This window comes from Protopterus annectens, chromosome 1.part0 (assembly GCF_019279795.1).
Source record: "Protopterus annectens isolate FY-2018-M chromosome 1.part0, PAN1.0, whole genome shotgun sequence".
Taxonomy (NCBI): domain Eukaryota; kingdom Metazoa; phylum Chordata; order Ceratodontiformes; family Protopteridae; genus Protopterus; species Protopterus annectens.
This window is the reverse complement of record NC_056725.1, coordinates 1096725686-1096747870: the sequence shown is the minus strand read 5'-3', so window position 1 is coordinate 1096747870 and position 22185 is coordinate 1096725686. Positions and strand designations below refer to the sequence as shown.

Sequence of the window (22185 nt, the reverse complement as noted above, 5' to 3'; positions counted from 1 at the left end):
TGTGGGCAGACTCTGGTATTACATTTAAAATATAAAAAAAGTAAATGTATAAAACATCAAGATATGAAATAAACATAATTTTTTCAGTCTGTGGGTGCTGTTCTCCTTTAAATTATTTGTTCAGAGTAACACTTTAGGCAAATGAAAGTTGAAGGAATCAACTTCAGGACCACAGGAAGCAATTGAATAACAGCACAAAGCCTTAATCCTCTGCCAGACTTCTTGGCTGATTTTTTTTCTTCACAGACATGTCATTACAAAAAAAAAACTATGGTTATGTTTCTCATCATTTTGTTACTCTAACTTGTGTGATACGGTATCCCTGAATCCTGCTGAAAGTCGGAGGAGTTGCACTGCACCATAAGTAAATGTTATGCTAAACAGGTGTCCATATAGGATCATAGGAGGTTACTAGACTAACAGCCCCAAGGCCCTTACAAGCCTAGGCAACTTCAAACCATGTTCCTTTGCGAGACAAAGCTGTCTCTCCATCAAGTTATGTTGATGTCACATACTAGGTTGGTCCTTTGAGTGAGTGATCCATGTGTTATTTCACTTGTAAATGTGCAGCATTTCCATTAAAGCTGGGTCAGAGATTGCTCTATATGCAAGTCACATGTTGCCTCTGGGCAGTCTGTACAACAAAGTGTAAAGTGACAATGATTTCCGTCTGTCCACATAAGACAGATCTTGAAAACCCTGAATTGTTTTTGTAAGGAACCTTTGTGGTCTCTCCAATTGCTGCAGGTGTTTGGAAAGGACATACAAAGGGAGCATTATACTCTATTAATGGCCTGATGAGGAAAGAGTATGGGGGTTTATAACCTCTTTTTTTCTGGAGGCAATGCCCTTATTTATGAGATGAGCAGTATAAAATGCCCTTCGTATCATTGTGTAGACATGGTGATCAAATTTAAGGCTGCTGTTGACCTGTGTGCCTAGATCAATCTCCATTGACTGTGTGCTTAGGGTATTGCTATTGATGTGGTAGTTTTCAGGAACATCACCCTTGCCAAAGAGGATGATAATGCAATTATTTTGCATTAAGTTTAAGACCATGACTTTGGCACCAGTCAGGATGTTGACATCACTACGGGTTTCAATGATTGCTCCCAGTTTGTAGTCATCAGCAAACTTTGTCAGCCACAGTCCTTTAGTTTTAGCCTGTACTTCAGAGAAGTAGATTCAAACAGCAAGGGTCCCAGAACCGATCCCTATGAGTTGCTATCGGTGAGCCAGTTTGCAACCCACCTGACAATATATGGGTTGATACCCAGCTGGGTGAGTTTATTAATGATGCCTGAGTGGGGCTTGTGTCAAAGGCCTTGGCTAAGTCAAGGTAGCCCGTATGCACAGATTTGCCATTGTCTAGGGCTTTGGTGACCATCTCGAAGAAGTCCAAGTTTAACAGGCATGATTCTCCCTTGACAAAGCCAAACTGGGTGGTGTTGAGTGTTTGGAGATTTCCTATATCTTTAATAAGGTCTATGATGATTCATTCCATGGCCTTGCATATATGGCTGATCAGGCTAATGGGTCTATACTTCCTGGGGTCTGTGGATGCACTCCCTTTGTGCAAAGGGATAACGTTAGCTGTTCTCCACTCTGCTGGGATGAAGCCAGTGCTTAGGCTGTGACTGAAAAGTGTGCCCCAGTGGAGATGCCAATTTCTGTTTTACCCATGTAGAACACAGCCTGGGATGTTGTCTGGTCCCATAGAGGCTGTGTTTTTGACCTTGGAGAGGGTGTTTAAGACCTGGTCCTCAGAGATACTAGGTGGGAGACAGGTGTTAGGGATGCTTTGGTATGTATGTGGTGGGGACATGGGTGTGAAGTTTTCACTGAACCTGTCAGCTAGCAGGTTTGCTATATCCACAGGTTCTGTATCTGTAGGACAGAACCTGTGGATATAGCAGGTTCTGTATATGTAGTACCATTAACGATGAGTTCAGCTCAAATCTGGGCCTTACCTTTGAGGTTACAGATGTAACTAAAAATGCCTTGTGGTTATTCCTTATTTAGGGAAGCTAATTTGGATTCATAGTTCACTTTGGAGGACTTCTCTCTGAGTCTTATTTGCTAGTTTAAGTTGAGGAGGGAGTGTTTCCAGTTTTAAGACTGTTTCTTCCTACTCTTAGACAGCAATTCCCTTCTCTTATTGTATACCCTATTAATGGCAGTTGTCCACCAGGCAGGTTTGTTTTTCCTTGAAGATTATCAGGTATGGTAGAGTCAATACAATTGTACAGGTGCTCGTATAAAGCATTGGTGTATAACTCAGCATAGGTGTCTGTTCCAACAGTGGGGGGAGGGGGGTTGAAGGTAGTTATGCTGTTAGGTAAGATGTAACTGGTGTTGAAGTTTTTTTAATCTAGTTGTTTCTAAGGGGGATCATCTTGTGTTATAGTTACTTCTAGCGAGACTGATTTGTAGTCAGATCTCACCAGGGATGGTGCAGCAGTCCCCCATGTTGTTGAGCACCAGATCCAGAATGTTTGAGTTCCTTATGGGTATTGTCAACCAGCTGGTCCAGGGCACTGGAGTTAACAAATTCCAGGAACCTTTGGGCAAGTGAGTCAGAACATGATGTATAATTTACCCAGTCAATGGATGGGTAATTAAAGTCACCCAAAACCAGGGTGTTTGGTTGTATCTTGATTGATTTAAGTAGATCCAAGTAGGCTGAGTGGTTGTCTTGATTCATGGAGGGGTCCTACAACTGGTAATGACCTGAAGAGGGGTCTTACCTACAGTCAACTGCAATGAAGTAATTCAAGAGAATTGCGCTGTTTAACCTATCTAGAGGTGTATTTATCTTTAATGAATACTGACATACCACCTCCTTTAGTTCTCATCCCTTCAGTTTGTGGTCTGAATGTGTGGAAGGAAATGTAACCTGGTATAGCTGGGGTGCTCTCCGCAGCCTTAAACCAGGTCTCAGTGACTGCACAAATGTCAGCATCATCCAAAGTAAGGACTGCTTCCGGTGAGTGCAGTTTCTAGTTTAGACTCCTAGCATTTAGCAGCATAACCTTGATGTTTTTAGAGAGCAGTTTTATGTTGAGAATTTTGTTCCTGTTACATTGCCTAAAAGGGCACTATGAGGATGTCAAGAGCCTTAGTCAGTAACCGAAATCCCAGGGGTGACAGATGAAGACCATCTCTGGAAAAGCAGATATACCTAAATTTCCCTTTGTCCAGATTTTCAATGTCTGCTGGTCGACAGGTCATCATCTTCTTTCGGCTGTTCCGGTTAGGGGTCGCCACAGCGGATCATCTGTTTCCATTTCTTCCGGTTCTTTGCATCTTCCTCTGTCACACCAGCCACCTGCATGTCTTCTCTCACCACATCCAGAAACCTTATCTTAGGCCTTCCTCTTTTCCTGTTACCTGGTAGCTTCATCCTTAACATCTTTTTCCCATTATACTCAGCATCCCTTGTCAGCACATGTCCAAACCAATGTAATCTTGCCTCTCTGGCTTGGTCTCCAAACCTTCCAACCTGGGCTGACCCTCTAATATACTTATTCCTAATCCTGTCTACCCTCGTCACATCCAGTGCAAATCTTAACATCTTTAACTCTGCCACATCCAGCTCTAACTCCTGCCTTTTTGTCAATGCCACTGTCTCCAACCCATATAACACAGCTGGTCTTACTACCCTCTTGTAGACCTTCCCTTTCACTCTTACTGTTACTAGTCTGTCACAAATCACTCCTGACACTCTTCTCCACCCACTCCATCCTGCCTGTACTATCTTCTTCACCTCTCTTCCACACTCACCATTGCTCTGAACTATTGACCCCAAGTATTTAAACTCATCCACCTTCGCCACCTCTACTCCTTGCATCCTCACCATTCCTCTATCCTCCCTCTCATTCACACACATATATTCTGTCTTAGTCCTGCTGACCTTCATTCCTCTCGTCTCTAGAGCATATCACCATCTCTCCAGGGTCTCCTCCACCTGTTCCCTACTCTCACTACAGATCACAATGCATCTGCAAACATCATAGTCCACGGGGACTCCTGTCTGATCTTGTCTGTCAACCTTTCCATCACCACTGCAAATAAGAAAGGGCTCAGAGCAGATCCTTGATATAATCCCACCTCCACCTTAAATGCATCCATCACTCCCACCGCAGACCTCACCGCTGTCACACTTCCCTCGTACATATCCTGTACCAATGCTTCTCTGACACTCCTGACTTCCTCATACAATACCACAACTCCTCTTTAGGCACCCTGTCATATGCTTTCTCTAAGTCTACAAAACCACAATGCAACTCCTTCTGACCTTCTCTGTACTTCTCCATCAAAACTCTCAGAGCAAACATTGCATCTGTAGTGCTCTTTCCCGGCATGAAACCATACTGCTGATCACTAATCATCACATCCCTTCTTAACCTTGCTTCCACTACTCTCTCCCACAACTTCATGCTGTGACTGATCAGTTTAATCCCTCTGTAGTTACTACAGCTATGCACATCACCCTTACTCTTAAAAATTGGTACCAAAACACTTTCTCTCAATTCCTCAGGCATCCTCTCACTTTCCAAGATTTCATTAAACAATCTGGTTAGAAACTCTACTGCCATTTCACAGGTATAATCTACAAACTACTTAATTATCATACAGAAAGGAAAACTGCATGTCGTATGCATGCTCAACTTTTGTGTCCACACTGAAGTGCAAAGCAGTTCATAAGATGCCCAAACAAGGATCACTAACTGGATTAAAATTACTTTATATATGGCCATCAAAAGTATGCCAAGACTTCACCAAGGGCAATAAAGGCTCACTCTACAAGAAGGGGATTATTTCAGCAGTCTTTCTTAGAAATTCAGTATTATTAATTATTAATCATTAGCATAAAAATATTTGTTTTGTTGTGAAATACACCTGGTCTTTTATTTCACATTGCACAAACTGGATATGACATCCATTTGCAAGGGGCATGCTACAGGATTAAAAGGAATGGGTGAACTAGATTTAATCATTTCTAGTGCGTGATAAACACATTTTTCCTGATTTCTTAGTTTAATCAATTCATAATAACCATGGGCACAAAGTGGTACATATGACTGGCTCCTTGCAACGTTACTAGATTTGTTACAGGATTAATACTTAAAAGTCACTGCAATATTTTGTAGAATTATTTAATTTGATAAATGATGTGTGCATTTAAAGGACTAGTCGCGGGCTTTTTTCTTTACACTTCAAAGATTTGTCAAACTGAAGCACTAGTGTGATCAGTCCTGGGAATCTGCTAAAATCAGGACATGCAACACTATTCTACTGGATCACTAAAGTCCTGCAAGAAAACCTAATTTATGAGGAGTTTAGATACATAAACTCATATATGTACTCAAGTTTGTCATATTATGCCCAACTGTGAGAAATTACAAAGAAAGTATATATATATATATATATATATATATATATATATATTTTTTTTGTTTTTGTTTTACTGCTCCTTTCCCCTTACACTTGGCTATCAAGCTGCCATACTGGGCACCCTGCAGACTTAATTATTTCCCATCGGGTAACAACCTTTTGGCCTCTTCTTTCCTGTCAGGGTGAAAGTTGAGTACCAGGCATGGTGCCATTTTTCATGGTGGATCAAGGTTTTTGCTTTAAGCCCCATCTTATCTAGTAGATGCTTGTACTGGAGGATGTGTAATGGAGTATATGTTAGATTACTGCTCACATCCACAACCACAGTAAGCCAGCAGATGCCGCTACCTCTGTACAGGCTCTTGTGCATGTTCCTCCAGTCTTCGCCAAGAAAATCTGTGCAACATGTATGTCCCCCAGACATGCATTCCACCACTCCCCCAGACATGCATTCCACCACTCCCCATGAAGGAGGTGAGAAGGCTAAGCCCCTTCACTGTACTCCATGCTCACTCCAGCAAATGCCCTGGCTATCATTTGATCTTGGTCATTTTGGCTACAGTTCAGACTTTGTGACTTTACTCAGATGGAGATGGATATAAAGTAAGTGTTTTTTTTTTGTTTGTTTTTTAAGGGGGTGGAAAAGTACAGTTTTGTACCTACCACAAATGTAGATGTTCGAGTGCTATTACAGCTGCAGTCATAACAGATGGGTTCTCCTGCTGTCAGGCGGGTCCTTGGTCGGCCAAATTCCAAAGTCTAGGTCCGGCGTCGGTTGTCGTCGCTTCTTCCCTGACGTCAGAGCGACAGGGGTATAAAGGAACCAGCCGATGCCATTTTCTTCAGTTTTTCTCGCCCCAGGTGTCAGATGCCCCCAGAAGGAAGGCAATACATAAATTTGTGTAATAATGCAGTGCAATATAATCAAAATACAGTAGTTGCAAGCAAATATATCATAAATGAATACCCCAATCAGGTTTTATGAGGATGTGTTAGCCTATAGGCCTGTCTCAAGAGGGGAAGGAGGGAGGAAAACCTGGACTGCAGCTGTATTAGCACTCAAACATCTACATTTATGGTAGGTACAAAACTGTACTATGTTCATCGTGCATACAGCTGCAGTCATAACAGATGGGTAGAATCCCAAAGCTAACTAAGAAAGGGGTGGTAGGCACTAGGTGGAACTAGGAGGAGCCAAAATGCCCTGCAAGACTGCAGTGGCAAAGCCTGCTCTAGATTTGGAGTATAATGGTAGGTTGTAGTGCTTGGAGAAGGTATGCACAGAACTCCAAGTGGCTGCTTCCAAAATATCCTTGGTAGGAACTCCTCTGAGGAAGGCTGCAGAGGTGGCTGTGGCCCTGGTGGAATGAGTTCTAATGCCTGTAGGTACAGTTTTGCCATGAAAGGAATAGCAAAAGTGTATGCAATGGGCTATCCATTTTGAGATTGTCTGTTTGGAAATTGGCTTTCCTTGAGCTCCTACCGCATAGGCCACAAAGAGCTGTTCTGATTTTCTGAAAGGCTTTGTTCTGTCCAAATAATAACGCAGTTGTCTGTGGATGTCCAAGGAATGTAGTAATCTCTCCCCTTTGTTTTGAGGATTAGGATAAAAAGTAGGTAAATGTATGGCCTGATTTAAAGCTACCCTGGCATAAAGGATGGGTTGGTTCGTAAGGAAACTCTGTCCTGATGGAAGATGATAAAAGGCTGGACAGCCATGAGAGCCTGTAGTTCTGAAACTCTACGAGCTGAGGTGATAGCCAGAAGGAAAGCTGTTTTCCAGGACAAATATTGCAAATCTGATGAGGCAGCTGGCTCAAAGGGAGGCAAGGTCAGTTTTTCCAGAATGAAATTAAGATCCCAAGCAGGTATTGGTTGTTTCCTTGGAGGTCTTAAATTCTTAGCCCCTCTGAGGAACTGTCTTAAGAGAGGGTGAGAGAATAAAGGTGGATCAGTGTTGTATTCTGCAGAAATGGCTGAGGCATGGATTTTGATGGAGGAGAAAGAAAGTCCACTGCTTAGCAGTTCAGCCAAATATTGTAGTATTTGAGGTAAATTCAGTTTTCCAGGATCCTGGCCCTTTTTCTCATTCCAGACACAAAAACATTTCCATTTTGCGGAGTAAGCTTTTCTAGTTGATGGCCTTCTGGCCTCCAAAATGTCATCCTGCACCTCCTTGGAGAGTAGGGCCTGTTGTGATGCTAAGGAATCTTCCATGCAGCTAGATTGAGTGTTTTTAGCTAGCTGTGAAGAGTTTTGAAGCTGTGCTGAGTCAGAAGAGGAGGCATTAGAGGCAGGGTCCATGGTGGGGAATGCGTCAGGCTCCTCAGGAGTGGGTACCAGTGTTGCCTTGGCCAGTCTGGAGCAATGAGGATCATCTTTGGTCTGTCTGCTCTGGTCTTCAATAGAACTTTGGTCAGCAGAGGAAGAGGTGGGAAGGCATAAACTGTCATTGATGTCCAACTGAAAGAGAGCGCGTCCACTCTCCAGGCCTTTGGATGGAAGATCCTTGAGCAGAATTTTGTCAATTGATGATTTTTGTGGGAGGCAAAGAGATCTATGTCTGGCCTTCCCCATTCTTGGATTATTTCTGTAAAAACTTTTGGATGCAATTTCCATTCGTGTGGATCTGTCATATTCCTGCTTAGGTTGTCTGCCAGCGTGTTTTCCTTGCCTGGCAAGTACTGTGCTTGTAGTTCCATTTGTAAGTCCATGGCCATGTTCCAAAGTGACATGGCCAGTCTGCATAGGGGGTAAGAATGTGTTCCTCCCTGCTTGTTTATGTACCACATAACTGTGGTGTTGTCCATTCTTATCAATAGTTGACCTGGTTGTAGAAGGTCCTTGAAAGCTATAATAGCATTTATTACTGCTAGCATTTCTTTTTGATTGATGTGAAGGTGCTTTTCTTTTTGGGACCATTTGCCCTGAATGCACCGATCTGTCATGTACGCCCCCCAGGCATAGTCCGAGGCATCTGTTGTGATGACTTGATTTGCTTGAGGCTTGCTGAATGGAAGACCTGTGTTTGTTTGACATGCTTGAGCCCACCACAGAAATTCCTTTTGCAGATATGGAATTAGTGGTATTATTGTTTCCAAACTGTGGCTGTGTTGAGACCATATGTTTTTCAGGTACCATTGTAGTTTCCTCCTATGCAGCTTTGCACATGGGATTAGTAAGATGCAAGATGCCATGAATCCCAGAGCCTGCAGGATTTTCCTTGCAGTCAGCCTGGTGCAATTTGCTAGTGTTCTGAAGTATAGAATTAGTTGCCCCTGCTTCTATGGCGTGAGGTAGGCCATCTGGGTGTTTGCGTCCAAATTGGCACCCAGGAAAATTATCTTCCGAGAGGGTATTAGCCTTGATTTCTTTTTGTTGACTGTGTATCCCAGAGAGTTCAATAACATTATTACATAAGCCAGATGTTTCAGAAGAATGTGCTTGCTGTCCGCTTGGATCAGGCAGTCATCCTAATAGGGGTATATTTGTATCCCTTGAAGTCTGCAGTAGACAATTACTGATGCCAGGCATTTTGTGAATACTCTGGGTGCAGTAGATAAGCCAAAGGGCAATGCAGAGAATTGATAATGGGTTGAACCTGCAAGAAATCTGAGGTACCTTCTGCAATTTTGTCTGATTGGGACATGCAGGTATGCCTCCTTGAGGTCCAATGTTACCAGCCAAGACTCTTTGCCCAGCATGGGAAGCAGTTGCTGTAGAGTGAGCATCTTGAATTTTGGCACGAGTAGAAATGTGTTTAGGATGGATAGATCCAAAATAGGTCTCCATTCTTTTCCCTTCCTTGGCACCAGAAATAGCCTGGAATAAAAACCTTGACCTTGTTCGTGCGTAGGTACCTCTTGAATAGCTTTCATGTTTATGAGATCTGTAATTTGCCTTTGTGCCTCTGCCCTTTGATTGTGTGGCAGGTTTGGCATGCCTCTCATTTTTGGAAGGGTGTGAAAATGGAATTTGTAGCCTCTGTTTATAATGTCCAGGATCCATTTGTCCTTTGTGACAATATGCCAATTTTTTGAAAATAATGCCAGCTTTCCTCCTAAGGGGGCTGCAATTTGAGACCTAGTTGGCATGCAAAGGGGAAAGTCATTGGGTTTGCTTTCTGAAAGATTGCGAGTTGTCCTCACTACCTCTTTGTGTAGGAGCTTGCCATTGTCTGCCTCTAAACGATCCTTGGGATTGTCCTCTGCCCCTCGGGTGCCTGTATCTGCCTCTTTGGGGTCTGTCTGTGGCAGGAAAGGACCAGTTTTTGGAAGGCCAATTTCTACTAAAACGTGGGAGTTGAACCTGTAGAAATTCTTTCACAGTTTGCATTGATTTAGCCTTTTCCTCCATTTTCCTTAATACCTCCTCAGCATTAGCACCAAATAGTACATCCTTTTGAAGAGGGGCATCTAGTAATTTAGCTTTGACATGATCAGGCAAGGCTTGTTCCTTGAGCCAGGCATGCCTATGTATGACTGATCCTGTAACAGCAGCTCTACATGAGGCCTCTAGAGCATCAAAACCACATTGTAAGGTATGCTTACCCACTTGTTCTGCACTATGCATCAAATCCTGCAACTCCTTCAAGTCTGGTTGTTCAGGTTGTGACATCTTACTTTTCAATTGTGATAACAAAAACTGTTGGTATTTTAGCATATGAAACTGACAGTTTAAGGCCCTCATGGATAAGGTAGCCAAGGTATATACCTTTTTCCCCACCTTTCTAAGGATCTGGAATCTCTCTCGGAAGGCAATGGATTTTTAGCAATGGAGGCCTTAACTCCCTTGGGGCCCTGTGAGATGGTTTCTGGGTCAGCAGCATGGCTTTTGTATAAAAATTGGTGTGAGTCAGGGACCCTGTAGTACCTGTCAGGCTTAACTGGAGCTGGAGGTAGAGAGTCCGGATTAAGGCAGGCCTCCGAGTAAACATCATCTAGGATGTCCAAGACAGGAGGTATAGCCAGAGGCCTGTGCTGAGGAAGCAAGAGAAATTCCATGAGCCTTTTCTTGGAATCTGAATAATCCTGGCCTTCCCAGTGGAAGTGTTCCCTTAAGGTATGCAAAGTTTCCCCAAATCTGTAATCCTCAGGAGGGGATACAGAAGGGATGGACTCCTCCGCATCAGAGTCTTCAAAAGGGGAGTAAGAATGTTCCTGATCATCAGAGTGCTCTGAAATAATGGAGCCCTGATCAGAGGAGGGGGAATCTTCCTCCACTCTAGGCCTTTTGTTCGGAGGGGGCTGAGAACCTCTGATAAGAGTAATTAAATCCTCAGCCATTTTAAGCATCTGTTTCTTAGGCATGGGGCCTGGAGATGGGCCCTGTGTAGCTGGTCTCTTAGAGTGCAAGGTTGCTTTAGACTTTGTGAAAGCCTTGATGGAGAAAGAAGAGGAAGGTCTGAAGACACCTTGAGTGGAGGTGGACCTGTCCACATTCTGAGTTTCAACGCCAAGAGTGGCTTCGGTATCTGTAGTCGTGGTGTGGGCAGAGGAGCCTGCGACCTCAGGCACAGTAGACACCGTCAAAGAAATGTCGTTGATAGTCAGGGGCTGCGTAGCGCCTCGCTGAGAACCGGACCACGTGGAGTCGGCTTTGGCGTGGTGTCGGTAGAGGCCGCGGACCTCGTGTGTCGGTCCTTGTCTTTGTGTTTTTTAGACAAAACCGGAGTCGGAGTATCCGACGACATAGTATAGTTAAATGCTTTCCCAAAATAATGCTGGGCGAACTCCGCCCGACGCTTAATAGTGCGTTTGTTGAATGTAGCACAAAAGCGACAGACAAAGACGTCGTGGTCTGGGCCTAAACAAGGTATACAGAGGGAATGGAAATCCTTATGCGGTATTTGCTTCCCACAAGAAATACAATTATTAACTTTGTCTGACATCGGTCTGAGGCAAGAAAAGTTTCCCCAACGGGGTACTTAGCTTTTAAGAAGACTTTGGTTTCCAAATTTTCGTAATCTCAGGAGCTAGCCGACCGGCGCTTGCGAACTGCTTCTGCTTCGGGCACCGCGCGGCAAGAAAGACTAAAGAAAATGGCGTCGGCTGGTTCCTTTATACCCCTGTCACTCTGACGTCAGGGAAGAAGCGACGACAAACGACGCCGGACCTAGACTTTGGAATTCGGCCGACCGAGGACCCGCCTGACGGCAGGAGAACCCATCTGTTATGACTGCAGCTGTATGCACGATGAACATCTCCATGCACCCTCACACACCACGTTATATTATTATTCTTACTTAAGAGTCACTATACCTTGAAGAAAGAACAATTATTCACAGTATAACATCTATACTGCTCTTTCTCTGAATGGCTGCAAGATCAGACCATCCAGTCAGCACTCATACGATTTCACTCATATCTGAATCAAGCATTATATGAGCAAATGACAAGTCATGCTGTTATGCACAAGCAACTTTGATGACCAAAGTAAATGACTGTAAGCTGGAACACTGCCTTCATATTTTTCAGCTTGTCTGTAGTTTCCCACCCAAAAACAGAGACTGACATTTCTGAAGGAACGGGGGGGGGGGTGTTCTCTGCTCCTATTGCCATTGAAAAGGTCGTGGGACATGAGGATCACCTACACTTCTCAACTTACAGAAAGAATTCTGAATAAAGACAAAAATAATGTGGTAACAAGGGCCCAAAATCAGAGACAAATTTTACATACAGCTCTAACAAATTTAGAAGGTTGCAAGAATAATAGTGTTTGCATTACTGTGCAGTTTCTAAAGGACATGAAGTCTGAAACTTAGACTTATATCATTATTTGGTGATTTCAATCTTCAGTAATATGCCATAAAAACACAAAATCCAGTGGCAAAGAGGGATAAAGTGCTGATTACAGCCCAGGTGACCAGGTATGATAAGCAACTCAGATATCTGAAACAGCAGCAGGGAGGGATGAGTGGTACCACCCCTGATGAGAAAGTGCTTCCATGGGCATTTCCTGTGATGACCCATAGTGGAGGCTGGGGAGGTTATGCTAAGAGATGTGTGCCAAAGTAGGGAATTGGATGGGGACAAGGCTAAGTTGTTGCAGAGGCATGGTGATATGCCACATGTTCCTACTGCACCCCTACCTCATGGACATACTACAGGGGGGCCAAAAGGGGGTTGGGGAATTAACAGAGGTAGGGCATAATATGGAACTCTTCAGCAGACCCCCTCAATTTCTGTGTTGGCCTCAGCCCCACTGAGTCTGGTGGGCTTAAGATGATGATTGGTATATCCAGTGACAAATGTGAGGAAATGCAGGATAATGCAGGGGGAAGAAAAAAATGTGGACATTCTGCAAAATTCTGGATAGCTGACAGGAACTGGACCATCTTTATGGCCACTAAAGCAATGTTAGGTACTTCTGAGTATCTTTGTCTAGGATTACCAAAGTACTACTGTCTAGTGGGCAGCATGCACACAATCTCATATCTTTCCCCTCGTTCTTTACCTCCCAGCACCTTCTATTCTACTTGTCTCCCCACCCCAAAACACAAATTTCCCAGCTTCTGCCAAAGGTAAAGCTTCAGTGAAGTAACCCACATCTTCCACCACAAATGGTGAAATAACTGGCCTCCCACAGATTAATGCAGCCACCTTGTTTGAATGCAGTGGTGGACGAAGGGGTACAGCTCTGATCTTTCTTAGTGCTGAGGTTTATAACAAGTGATTTAGCAACGCCAAATATGTTTGTCTTTTCTAATTTTCCAGATCTCTTTAGTCCCAACCTCATATCACCCAGCCTACTTGCCATGCTCATATCACTGACAATGGAACTGAATACTCCATTCTTACATCAGTGAGCTGAAAGACAACATATACATTTTAAAGGTGTTTGCATATGTCTTGTTAAACCCAGCCAGAAATAATAATCAAAGCACATTGATTTAAAATAACATTTATGAAGTTTGTCATTTTACCATCACAGTAATGGGCTGCAGGTTAGAAAATGAAAATGCCACATTTTTTTTACAGAAAGTGTAGGAAGAATGTCATATTTAAAAACAACAAATGACTTATTGGCTTTCAAGAAGCTTGACTGCTATAACCCCCGATTAGTATATTCTACTTCCTACACGTATACAAATAATGCAATTAAAACGCCACTTACAAATCTCAGCACAGCTTTATAACACCACCAATACATCCCACTGCAATTCCACAAGCACACTGACAGTGAAGATCCATCAAGACTCACAGAACTGCATATTGTAGAAAGAATACCCAACAATGATTCTTACCTTATACCCAACAATGATTCTTACCTTCCTGTACTTTCAGGAGTATAGAAAGCAAGTGATATCATGCTTCGACTTCTTATATAGCCCACTCTCTTCAAAGCTATCAATTCTTTCTTATCCACTTCTCCCAGTATTACAAACCAACCTTCATCTTTGGCTTTAGGAAACCGAGGAGCAACTGCCTTGCTGTCATACTTTCCCTAGGGAAAAAAAAGAAACAAGAAAACTGCAGTCATTTTGATTCTGCATATTAACATACTGCTGCGAAATACCTGAATCACAGGAGTAGTGATCACTTATCTAGTCAAGGCTTTGTGTGGACTACTTCCAAACTGTGAAACAATGAGCTAGAACTTTCACCTACGGATGGGAACAGCAGACTGAAAGGCAATGAAGTATATTTCTCACTTGCACAGGGAATGTTCGGATTTGGAAATACATCCATTATTAATCAAAAACCGCCGAATGCCATGAACTCCACCAGAGAGAACAAAAGGCAAATACATTAAAAACTCTCTTTATTGCACATATTTCATCAGATTTAGCGCTTTCATCCATTAATAATGTGGACTTCATCAGAATGCGTTTTTTGCTTTTTGCGGATTGTCAGCTGACTAAATGATATCTTTTTGGATCTATTAAGTGCAAAATTGCCTTTTTCAGCTGTGGTACAAAAGCATGAAAAGTACTCCCAAATTAAAAATATCCAAAAATAAAGTACAGTTGTGTAAAATCTTACCATAATGGTAGATGCTCTTTTCTTCACTGTTGCAGTTTTCATTACATTAGGGACCCCCTGCCAAGGGTGGCCCAATGTCTGGCCAGTATACCAAAGCTTTAGGTTGCTTTAAGGTCCACCATATGTCACACGTATGCTCCTTGCATAGTGTATGGCATAAAAGTGATGTCTGGGTGTACCATCCTCAGAAATGACAGCCCCAGTAGGAATGCCAATCCAAGGAAAAGAAGGAGGTAACCAGAACATCCAGAAGACAAATGGAACAGGGGGAGGAGGGAGGGAGTGAACACTGCAACAGTAAAGAGAAGGACTTCTACCGTTATGGTAAGATTTTACACAATTGTACTATGTTCTTTCATTTCACTGTTGCAGTATTCGTTACATTAGGGAGAGTGTCAACATTCAGGAAGAAACTTAGGATGAGAAAGGACAAGTAGAGCCCTCTAGGAAGCCATGAAGGATGGCCCTAGCAAAACCAGCTCTAGCTCTGGAGATTCCATCCAACTTGTAGTGCTTGGTAAAAGTATGCACAGAAGTCCAGACAGCTGCCTCAAGAACAGAGTTAATATCCAAACCCTTGAAAAAAGCACAAGAAGCCACAGCCCTAGTAGAATGAGCCTTAATAGAATAAAGAAGGCTCTCAGCATGAAAAGAATAACAAAAATAAATAGATTTTGAGATCAAAGAAGAGAGTTTGCTTGAATACAGCTAATCCCAAGGACCTAGGATGAAAGGAAGCAAACAGCTGATCAGATTTCAGATTCCTAATAGTCTTATCCAAATAAAATTTGAGTTGTCTATGCACATCCAGCATATGCAGCACCTTCTCACTAGCAGATTGTGAAGAAGGGGAAAAAAGTGGGCAAATGAATAGACTGATTAAGAGACAACTCGTTAAACATCTTTGGCATAAAGGAAGGCTTAGTAAGCAAGCAAAGATACCCTTGTCCTTATGAAGCAACAAAAAAGGAGGACAAGATGTAAAGGCTTGAAGCTCAGACAACCGTATGGCAGCAGTAAGAGCTAACTAAAGTACAGTCTTCCAAGAGAAATGTTGCAAGGAAGCTGAAGCTGCAGGCTCAAAATGAGCCTGAGTCAATTTTTCCAAAACAAAATTAAGATCCCAGAGAGGAGGAACAGGCTTCCTGGGAGGCCTAATATGAAGGATGCCTTTAAAGAACTGTTTAGCTTCAAATCTAGAGCCCAAAGGAGGAGATAAAGGCAGAGATAGCTGATAAGTGGGGCCTTAACAGAAGATAAACCAACCCAACATTGAACAATTCACACAGACAACAGAGAACCAAAGGAACACCCACAGAACGTAGATCCAGGTTACGAGAAAGACACCAAACAGAAAACCTCTTCCATTTGGATAAGTAGGATTTCCTAGTATTGGGTTTCCTGGCCTCCTGTAGGACTCTAAGTACACCCTCAGAAAAAATGGTATCTATGTGGAAACAAAATCCTATCATCCACAGTGTCAGCTGAAGAGTGGACAGGTGGGGATGGATGAGAGATCCCTTGTCCTGCATAAGTAGGTCCACCCTGTGAGGTCACTTGTGATGATTACCCTTTGCTAAACATAGAAGAGGGAACTAATGCTATCCTGGCCAAAAGGGAATCACCAACAAGATTTTGGGAGCATCCTCTTTTATCTTGCACAGGACTTTTGAAATGGGAGGAAAGGCATAAAGAAACACCCTCTTCCATGAAAAAGGTAAGGAGTTCATCTTCCAGGCCAGAGGACATGGAGTCCTGGCACAAAACTGAGGAAGTTTCTTCTTCAAAGAGGAGGCAGAGAGATCTACTTGAAGAATACCCTACTGGTGGATAATGTCCAGAAACACATCCCTGTGAAGCATCCAAATGTACACTGCCTAGCTCCCAAACCTGAAGTGCCAATCAGCAAAGAAGATAGGACCTTGTCTTCACTTGTTTGTTGACATACCACATCACTGTGCTGTTGTCTGTAAATATCTTTAGGGGTTCTGGAGAAAACAGAGGATGGAAAGCAGTTAGAGCCAAGAGAAGAGCTCTCACCTCCTTGATACCGATGTGCTCCCTTCTGTTGTTGAGGAGACAAGAGGCCTTGCACCTTTAGGTTTCTGAATAAAGCCCCTGACCCCTGTCTGAGGTGTCTGTGAACAGCGCCTGAGAGGAAAGGGGTGGTTGAAAAAGCAGCCCTGGATTCAAATTCAGTTGGTGAATCCACCACTGAAATTCCAACTTCAGACATGGAAGAGGAGGAACTGGAAACTCTACAGGATGAGAATGCTGAAACCAAACTGACTTTAGATACCACTGAAGCTTCCTCACGTGTAATCTGGTGAAGGGAAGCATAGGGATGGTGGATGCTATGAATCACAGAGCCCTCATAAATTCCCTGGCTGAAATCAAGGCCAGAGGAAGAAGGGACTGAAAAAAGGAGATCAGAGTCAAAACCTTGGGAGGAGGCAAGGATGCTAACTTAGGAACAGTCTGGATCCTGCTCCCTGAAAATCATTATCCTGTGATGGGGACAGGAAGGACTTGTGAAAATTTACAGTGAATCTCAGGCTTTGCAACACAGCGATGGAAAACTGAAGGTGCTGTAAAAGAATCTCTGGAGAGGAGGCTTGAATAAGCAGGTTTTCTAAATAAGGAAAGACCTGAATGGCCTTCAGCCTGCAAAAAAAGCAATCACAGGAGCTAGGCATTTGGTGAATACCCTTGGGGTAGTAGAGGCTCCAAAGAGCATAGCAGATAACCGGAAATGCCAGTAAGCAACAGAGAAATATAAATACTCCCTGAAAAGGGGATGAATAGGGATATGGAAGTAAGCATCCTTGAGATCCAGAGAAACCATTAAAGCCTGACGAAGCAGCAGAGGGAATAAAGTCTGAAGGGATAACATTCAAAACGAAGGAACCATCAGAAAAATATTCAGGTGACAAAGATCCGGAAAAAGGTCTCCAAGTGCCCTCTTTCCTGGAAACCAAAACATTCTAGAATAAAACTTTTTCCCCCTTTTGCAGCTGGAACCTTTTGAATTGTTCCCAGAGTCAAAAGACCCTGAAGCACCTCTGGAAAAATGTTCAACTTGTCTTGAGATGGCTGAGGAATGCTTGCAAAAGGGAAAGAGATTTCCAAATCATGAAATACCCTGGGCGAATGATGGAACGAATCCAGGGATCCTGGGTTATGCTTAATCAAACAGGCAAAGACTGAAAAAGATGTTGTGAAAGAGTAATGTGGCTGGGAAGAACTGGGTAGCTAGACAGCACCTGGGTTCATCAGGAAAGGAAGGCTTCTGAGCAGGAGGGGTATGGACAGATTTAGCCGAGTGAGCCCTCTTACCACCCTTCTTGCCTTTAGGAAGAAGACAAGACTGCCCGATAGCAATAGCTGGTTTATTGGGATACATTCTCTGAAACTTTAGTACAGGGGAAACAAAACTATGTTTCTGGTCCTGTAATTCCTTGCCTTTCTCCTACAGGGACTTGAACAAATCAGCAGTAGCACCAAACAAAAATTAGTTGTCCAGAGTAGCATCCATCAACTTAGCCTTAATATCATCAAGCAGAGGTTGAAGCCATAGCCAGAACATATTCTCAGCACAGAGCCAAAGCATCAGCCCTAGAAGAAGCATCTCCTGCATCATAACTACATTTAATGGACTGGCAAGATAACTGCAAAGAGGTAACCAGATATCAAGGCGAAAAAAGCAGAGATCTCACCCAGCAAAATTAGGGCACAAAACCCTTTATTTAACGGTGCAGATACCACCGTAGAACCATAGACTTCAGAAATACTTTAATTAAAACCATTTGTCTTAAATATTTTAGATCCCTGCTCCAGTCCACACAGAAACGCATTCCAGCATTCTAATAATTAGAATGCTGGAATGTGTTTCTGTGTGGACTGGAGCAGGGTTCTAAAATATATAAGACGAATGGCTTTAATTAAAGTATTTCTGATGAAGTCTATGGTTCTATGGACGAAAACGTGGTATCTGCAGCATTAAATAAAGAGTTTCGTGTACTAATTTTGCTGGGTGCGATCTCCGCTTGTTTCGGCTTGATATCTAGGTTACTGGTTGCTTTTGGCGGAATTACTCCAGGTTGTTTTATTACCTGCGAAGAGGTCCCTAACAGGGACAAGGCACAAGTCTTTCCCTCAGAATCAGGAAGGTCAAAAATAATCTGGCAAGCCTGAGAAAGAAGAGCCAAAATATATCTGGTGATTAGAGTCTGATAATTAACAGCCTGAAAGGTTAGGGTATATGAAGTATAAACTTTTTACTCAGCCTTTCCATAGTCCTGCTGTCCTTTTCATAAGGAAGAAGCTTGGTAGAAGGCAGCAATTTAGAAGGCTTGTCAGATGCCACTGAGTCCATCGAAGGGTCAGCAGATGGGCACTTATAAAGGAATTCACAGTCATCAGGCACTTTACAAAACCAATCAGTTTTTTAGAAGCAGGGGGCTGTGAGTCAGGGGCCTGAGATGGAGAAGAAAAGGCATCCAATAAAGCAAACAAAACAGGAGAAACAGCAGAAGGCCTAGGAGACTATTTGAAGGAGCTCATAATGTCTTGTCTGCACTTCAGACACTTAGGCACAATCCCATTTAAAGGAGTCCATCATCCTGGAAATAGCACCCCCAAAGGAAATCTCCTCAAAAGGAGATCTAGGACTAACAAGTTCCTCTTCCTCAGAGCCATAATCCAAAAGGGAAGGAATCTGAGTAGAATAGGCCAGACAGTAGAACAGAATAGAATAGAATATAACAGAACAGAATAGTCCAGGGATTCTTCATCAGAATCCCCTTCTTCCTCAGAGGAATCCTATTCCCTAGTTCGCTTGAAGGAGAAAGGTGACCAAGTGAGAGCTGGTACAGACCTGAGGAGGCTTCAAGGCCACAGGAGCATTAAATAAACCCTGTGTAAAATTTTGCCATTTACTTTGAGGGTCCTTAGGAGCAGGAGAGATAGGTTCTGTCTTTTGCTTCCATCCACCTTATGAACCATAGAATGCTCAGACATCGGCCTACTCTCAAAAGTTACTGTAGTCAGGACTTCCTCCCTCACTAGTATCTAAGACCCCCCCCACAAGCCTTTCAGTGATAATCAGCCATGTCCAAAGCAGGTGTCTGCAAGACCTCCAAGGATGTGCAAGAAGCTGGATCTATGCCAACCTCTGAACTGTTTGGATCAGAGGAATCCAGCATAAGAACTTGACAATCTTCCAAGCTTTCATCAGCCTCAAGAGAGATATCCTGCGGAAGCGGCACAGCTGAAGAATCTGACCTGAATTTTTTGGCCTTCTTCTTCAAAGATGGCTGGCCCTCAAACCAGGAAGTACCCTCCATAGAGTGTTTCACTAAAAGCTTTGTACACTGGTTTTCAAGATAGATGGCTAGAGATGAAAGGTGACTACGCAAGGTCTTTGTAACAAAAGCCTGAAAAATAGTATAGGATGTATGGTTGTGAGATGCCCCTAAACAACACAAACACCGCTCGTGATGGTATTTATGGGAAATCCATCTCCCACACTGGTATTTACCCTTTCCGTAGGATGTGAAACCCCACAACAGCATAAATGCAATAGAAAAGGATACGGAAAAAAAAAACAAAAGGCCACTTATCTGAAAACGTCTAGATACACCAGCAAATGACTTGCACGATCAGACAGACGATTAAAGATGGAGTTCGGACTGGCAGCAGAGAAGTTCTGAGGATATGTCGAGAAATCACCTCTATGGCCTATGCCTAGTGAGGAGGGCATACTTGTGACATACGGCATATCTTTAACAACCTAAATGCTTTGGTATATTGGCTGGACATCAGTCCACCCTTGGATGGGATGCCTCATGTTAAGAATACTGCAACAGTGAAATGGAAAGACATCACTAAGTGACTGCTCTATGGATGTCAGCTAGGGAAACATTTTAGAAGTAAACACTGGAGAAGTTACTCCTTAAGTATAGTTGTGACCACAGAATGTCAGTGGGTTGTGAGAATAACTCATTAGGGGTATTAAGATTTGTTTGCAAGAATGCTTATCCATCTGTGAAGACTAAATAGAACAATTTTTTCTAAAAACTGCACCAGTTGCCTTATTCCTCTGAAGAGAATTGGCAGATAAGCCATTGACTGTCAGCTGTGGGTCAGATTTGCTTTTATCCCAATCAAAGTCTTGTTCTGTTTGATCTAATATCCAGGTCCCTGGAATATAGGTAGGATATCAGAAGCTGCCTTCAATGAGGGCAACTTTGGTATTCTAATGAGAATAACTGGGATCATACCATACATAATTTGAGAGGATTAATGCATGGAATAAAGAATTTATGAGCTGCCTCTGTACATTAGTAGTACAGGGGGCAGTCCAGGGGTAAATGTTTTTGTTTCTCATCAATAGATCTAAATTGCTTTTGAATATGGAAAATAATAAGCTTTGTTTTATGTGGATGCAGAGTCTGCTCCACAGCAGCAGTATCCTCTGTGAGATGTATCTGCCCCTCCAAACCATTCTGTTAATGTTATAGAAGAGGCTTAGAACCCTAGACAGAGTATTTATGATGTCGTTTGACCTGCTAATGTGCAGTAAATTCATCAGTAATGGACTGGAGGATGCCTAGTATAGCAGACACAGGTCACCTCTTAGCAGTTTGTAGGATACCACGTATAGTGACAGGGCCTTGAATCAGTCCATGTTTCAAAATGGAAAAAGGGCTTCCTCCCACCCGAGTCATACCTTCCCATCTTTCCAGCTATTAACTAGGCAAGGCCTTGCTGTTTAAGAACAGATTTTGTAATAAAGATCTTGAAAGCATTTGTCCTTTTCTGACAGATCCCACACCTGGCAACTAACACATTCACTCAGTTGACTTTCTATCTTCTAAGTGCCCTAAATGTTGACTTTCTATCTTCTAACTGCCCCAGATGTTAAGTGTCAGGGAGCATGATCTGCAGTACCCTGTACTTTCTGTCAGGTCTGAAGAACCTCAGTGCTCCGTGTGTGGTGACACTCAGAAAGGAACTCTGATACTGGCTGAACTACAGTCAGGGCTGAAGTGCTCAATGCTATGTGTGCTGTACACAGCTATAGCAGGCTGCTTATATTCATAGCAGGTTGTTACTATTTAAAGAGAGGATCCTTTTTTGGTCTTCAAGTACAAGAGGACCCCTACTCCCCTACGCTCCTCAACATAAAGTTTAGAGAAGATTCAGACAGGGGAACAGCAGAGGGTACCAGAAGAGTTAGTTATGGCTCTGCTAGGATCTTTACTTTTTTTCCCAGTACACCGGCACACACATTTAGCCCTGATGAAAATAAACTTAAAAGGCATTCTGTTCACATCTTAATAAAATGCTGAGGCCTCCAGAAACCACCTGCTGCTGGAATGACTTTGGATGATTTAGGAGAATGTAATGACTGGTAAAACAACAAACTGTAGAACTTTTATGTTGACAATTCTTGTACACACCATCCAAGCAAACGCATATTCCCACAAGTGTATCCCTTAATGCTGGGAAGTGCAAAGAGGCAAATAGCTTCATGTAGTTTACTCATACATACTATGACAACTCCTCCTGTCATTTATGAGAAATCTGGTAGTAAACTGATGACCTGGCTACTTAAATGGATCACCTAATTTTCCTTACAGGAAGGCATAAAAACAGATGATTAGGTCAAGCCTGATTTTTTGCAATTATCAGCCGGAATGAATAGAAAATGCAAATCTAGTGCATCACTATAAAATGGTGAAATTATCTAATTAACATTACCGGGGGAAAAAACACAAGTAAAGGAAACATATTTTTGCTT

The 22185-nt window shown here is 42.8% G+C and overlaps 1 protein-coding gene across 1 annotated transcript in view; it reads right to left on the bottom strand.

The window, feature by feature from the left end:
- The window catches only part of ASCC3 (activating signal cointegrator 1 complex subunit 3), a 4485173-nt gene that overhangs the window by 30823 nt on the left and 4432165 nt on the right, over nucleotides 1-22185 (bottom strand). Inside the window, exon 39 of the mRNA XM_044069284.1 lies at nucleotides 13667-13842. Coding sequence (XP_043925219.1) covers nucleotides 13667-13842 — 176 coding nt within the window. The remainder of the gene's footprint in view (nucleotides 1-13666; nucleotides 13843-22185) is intronic.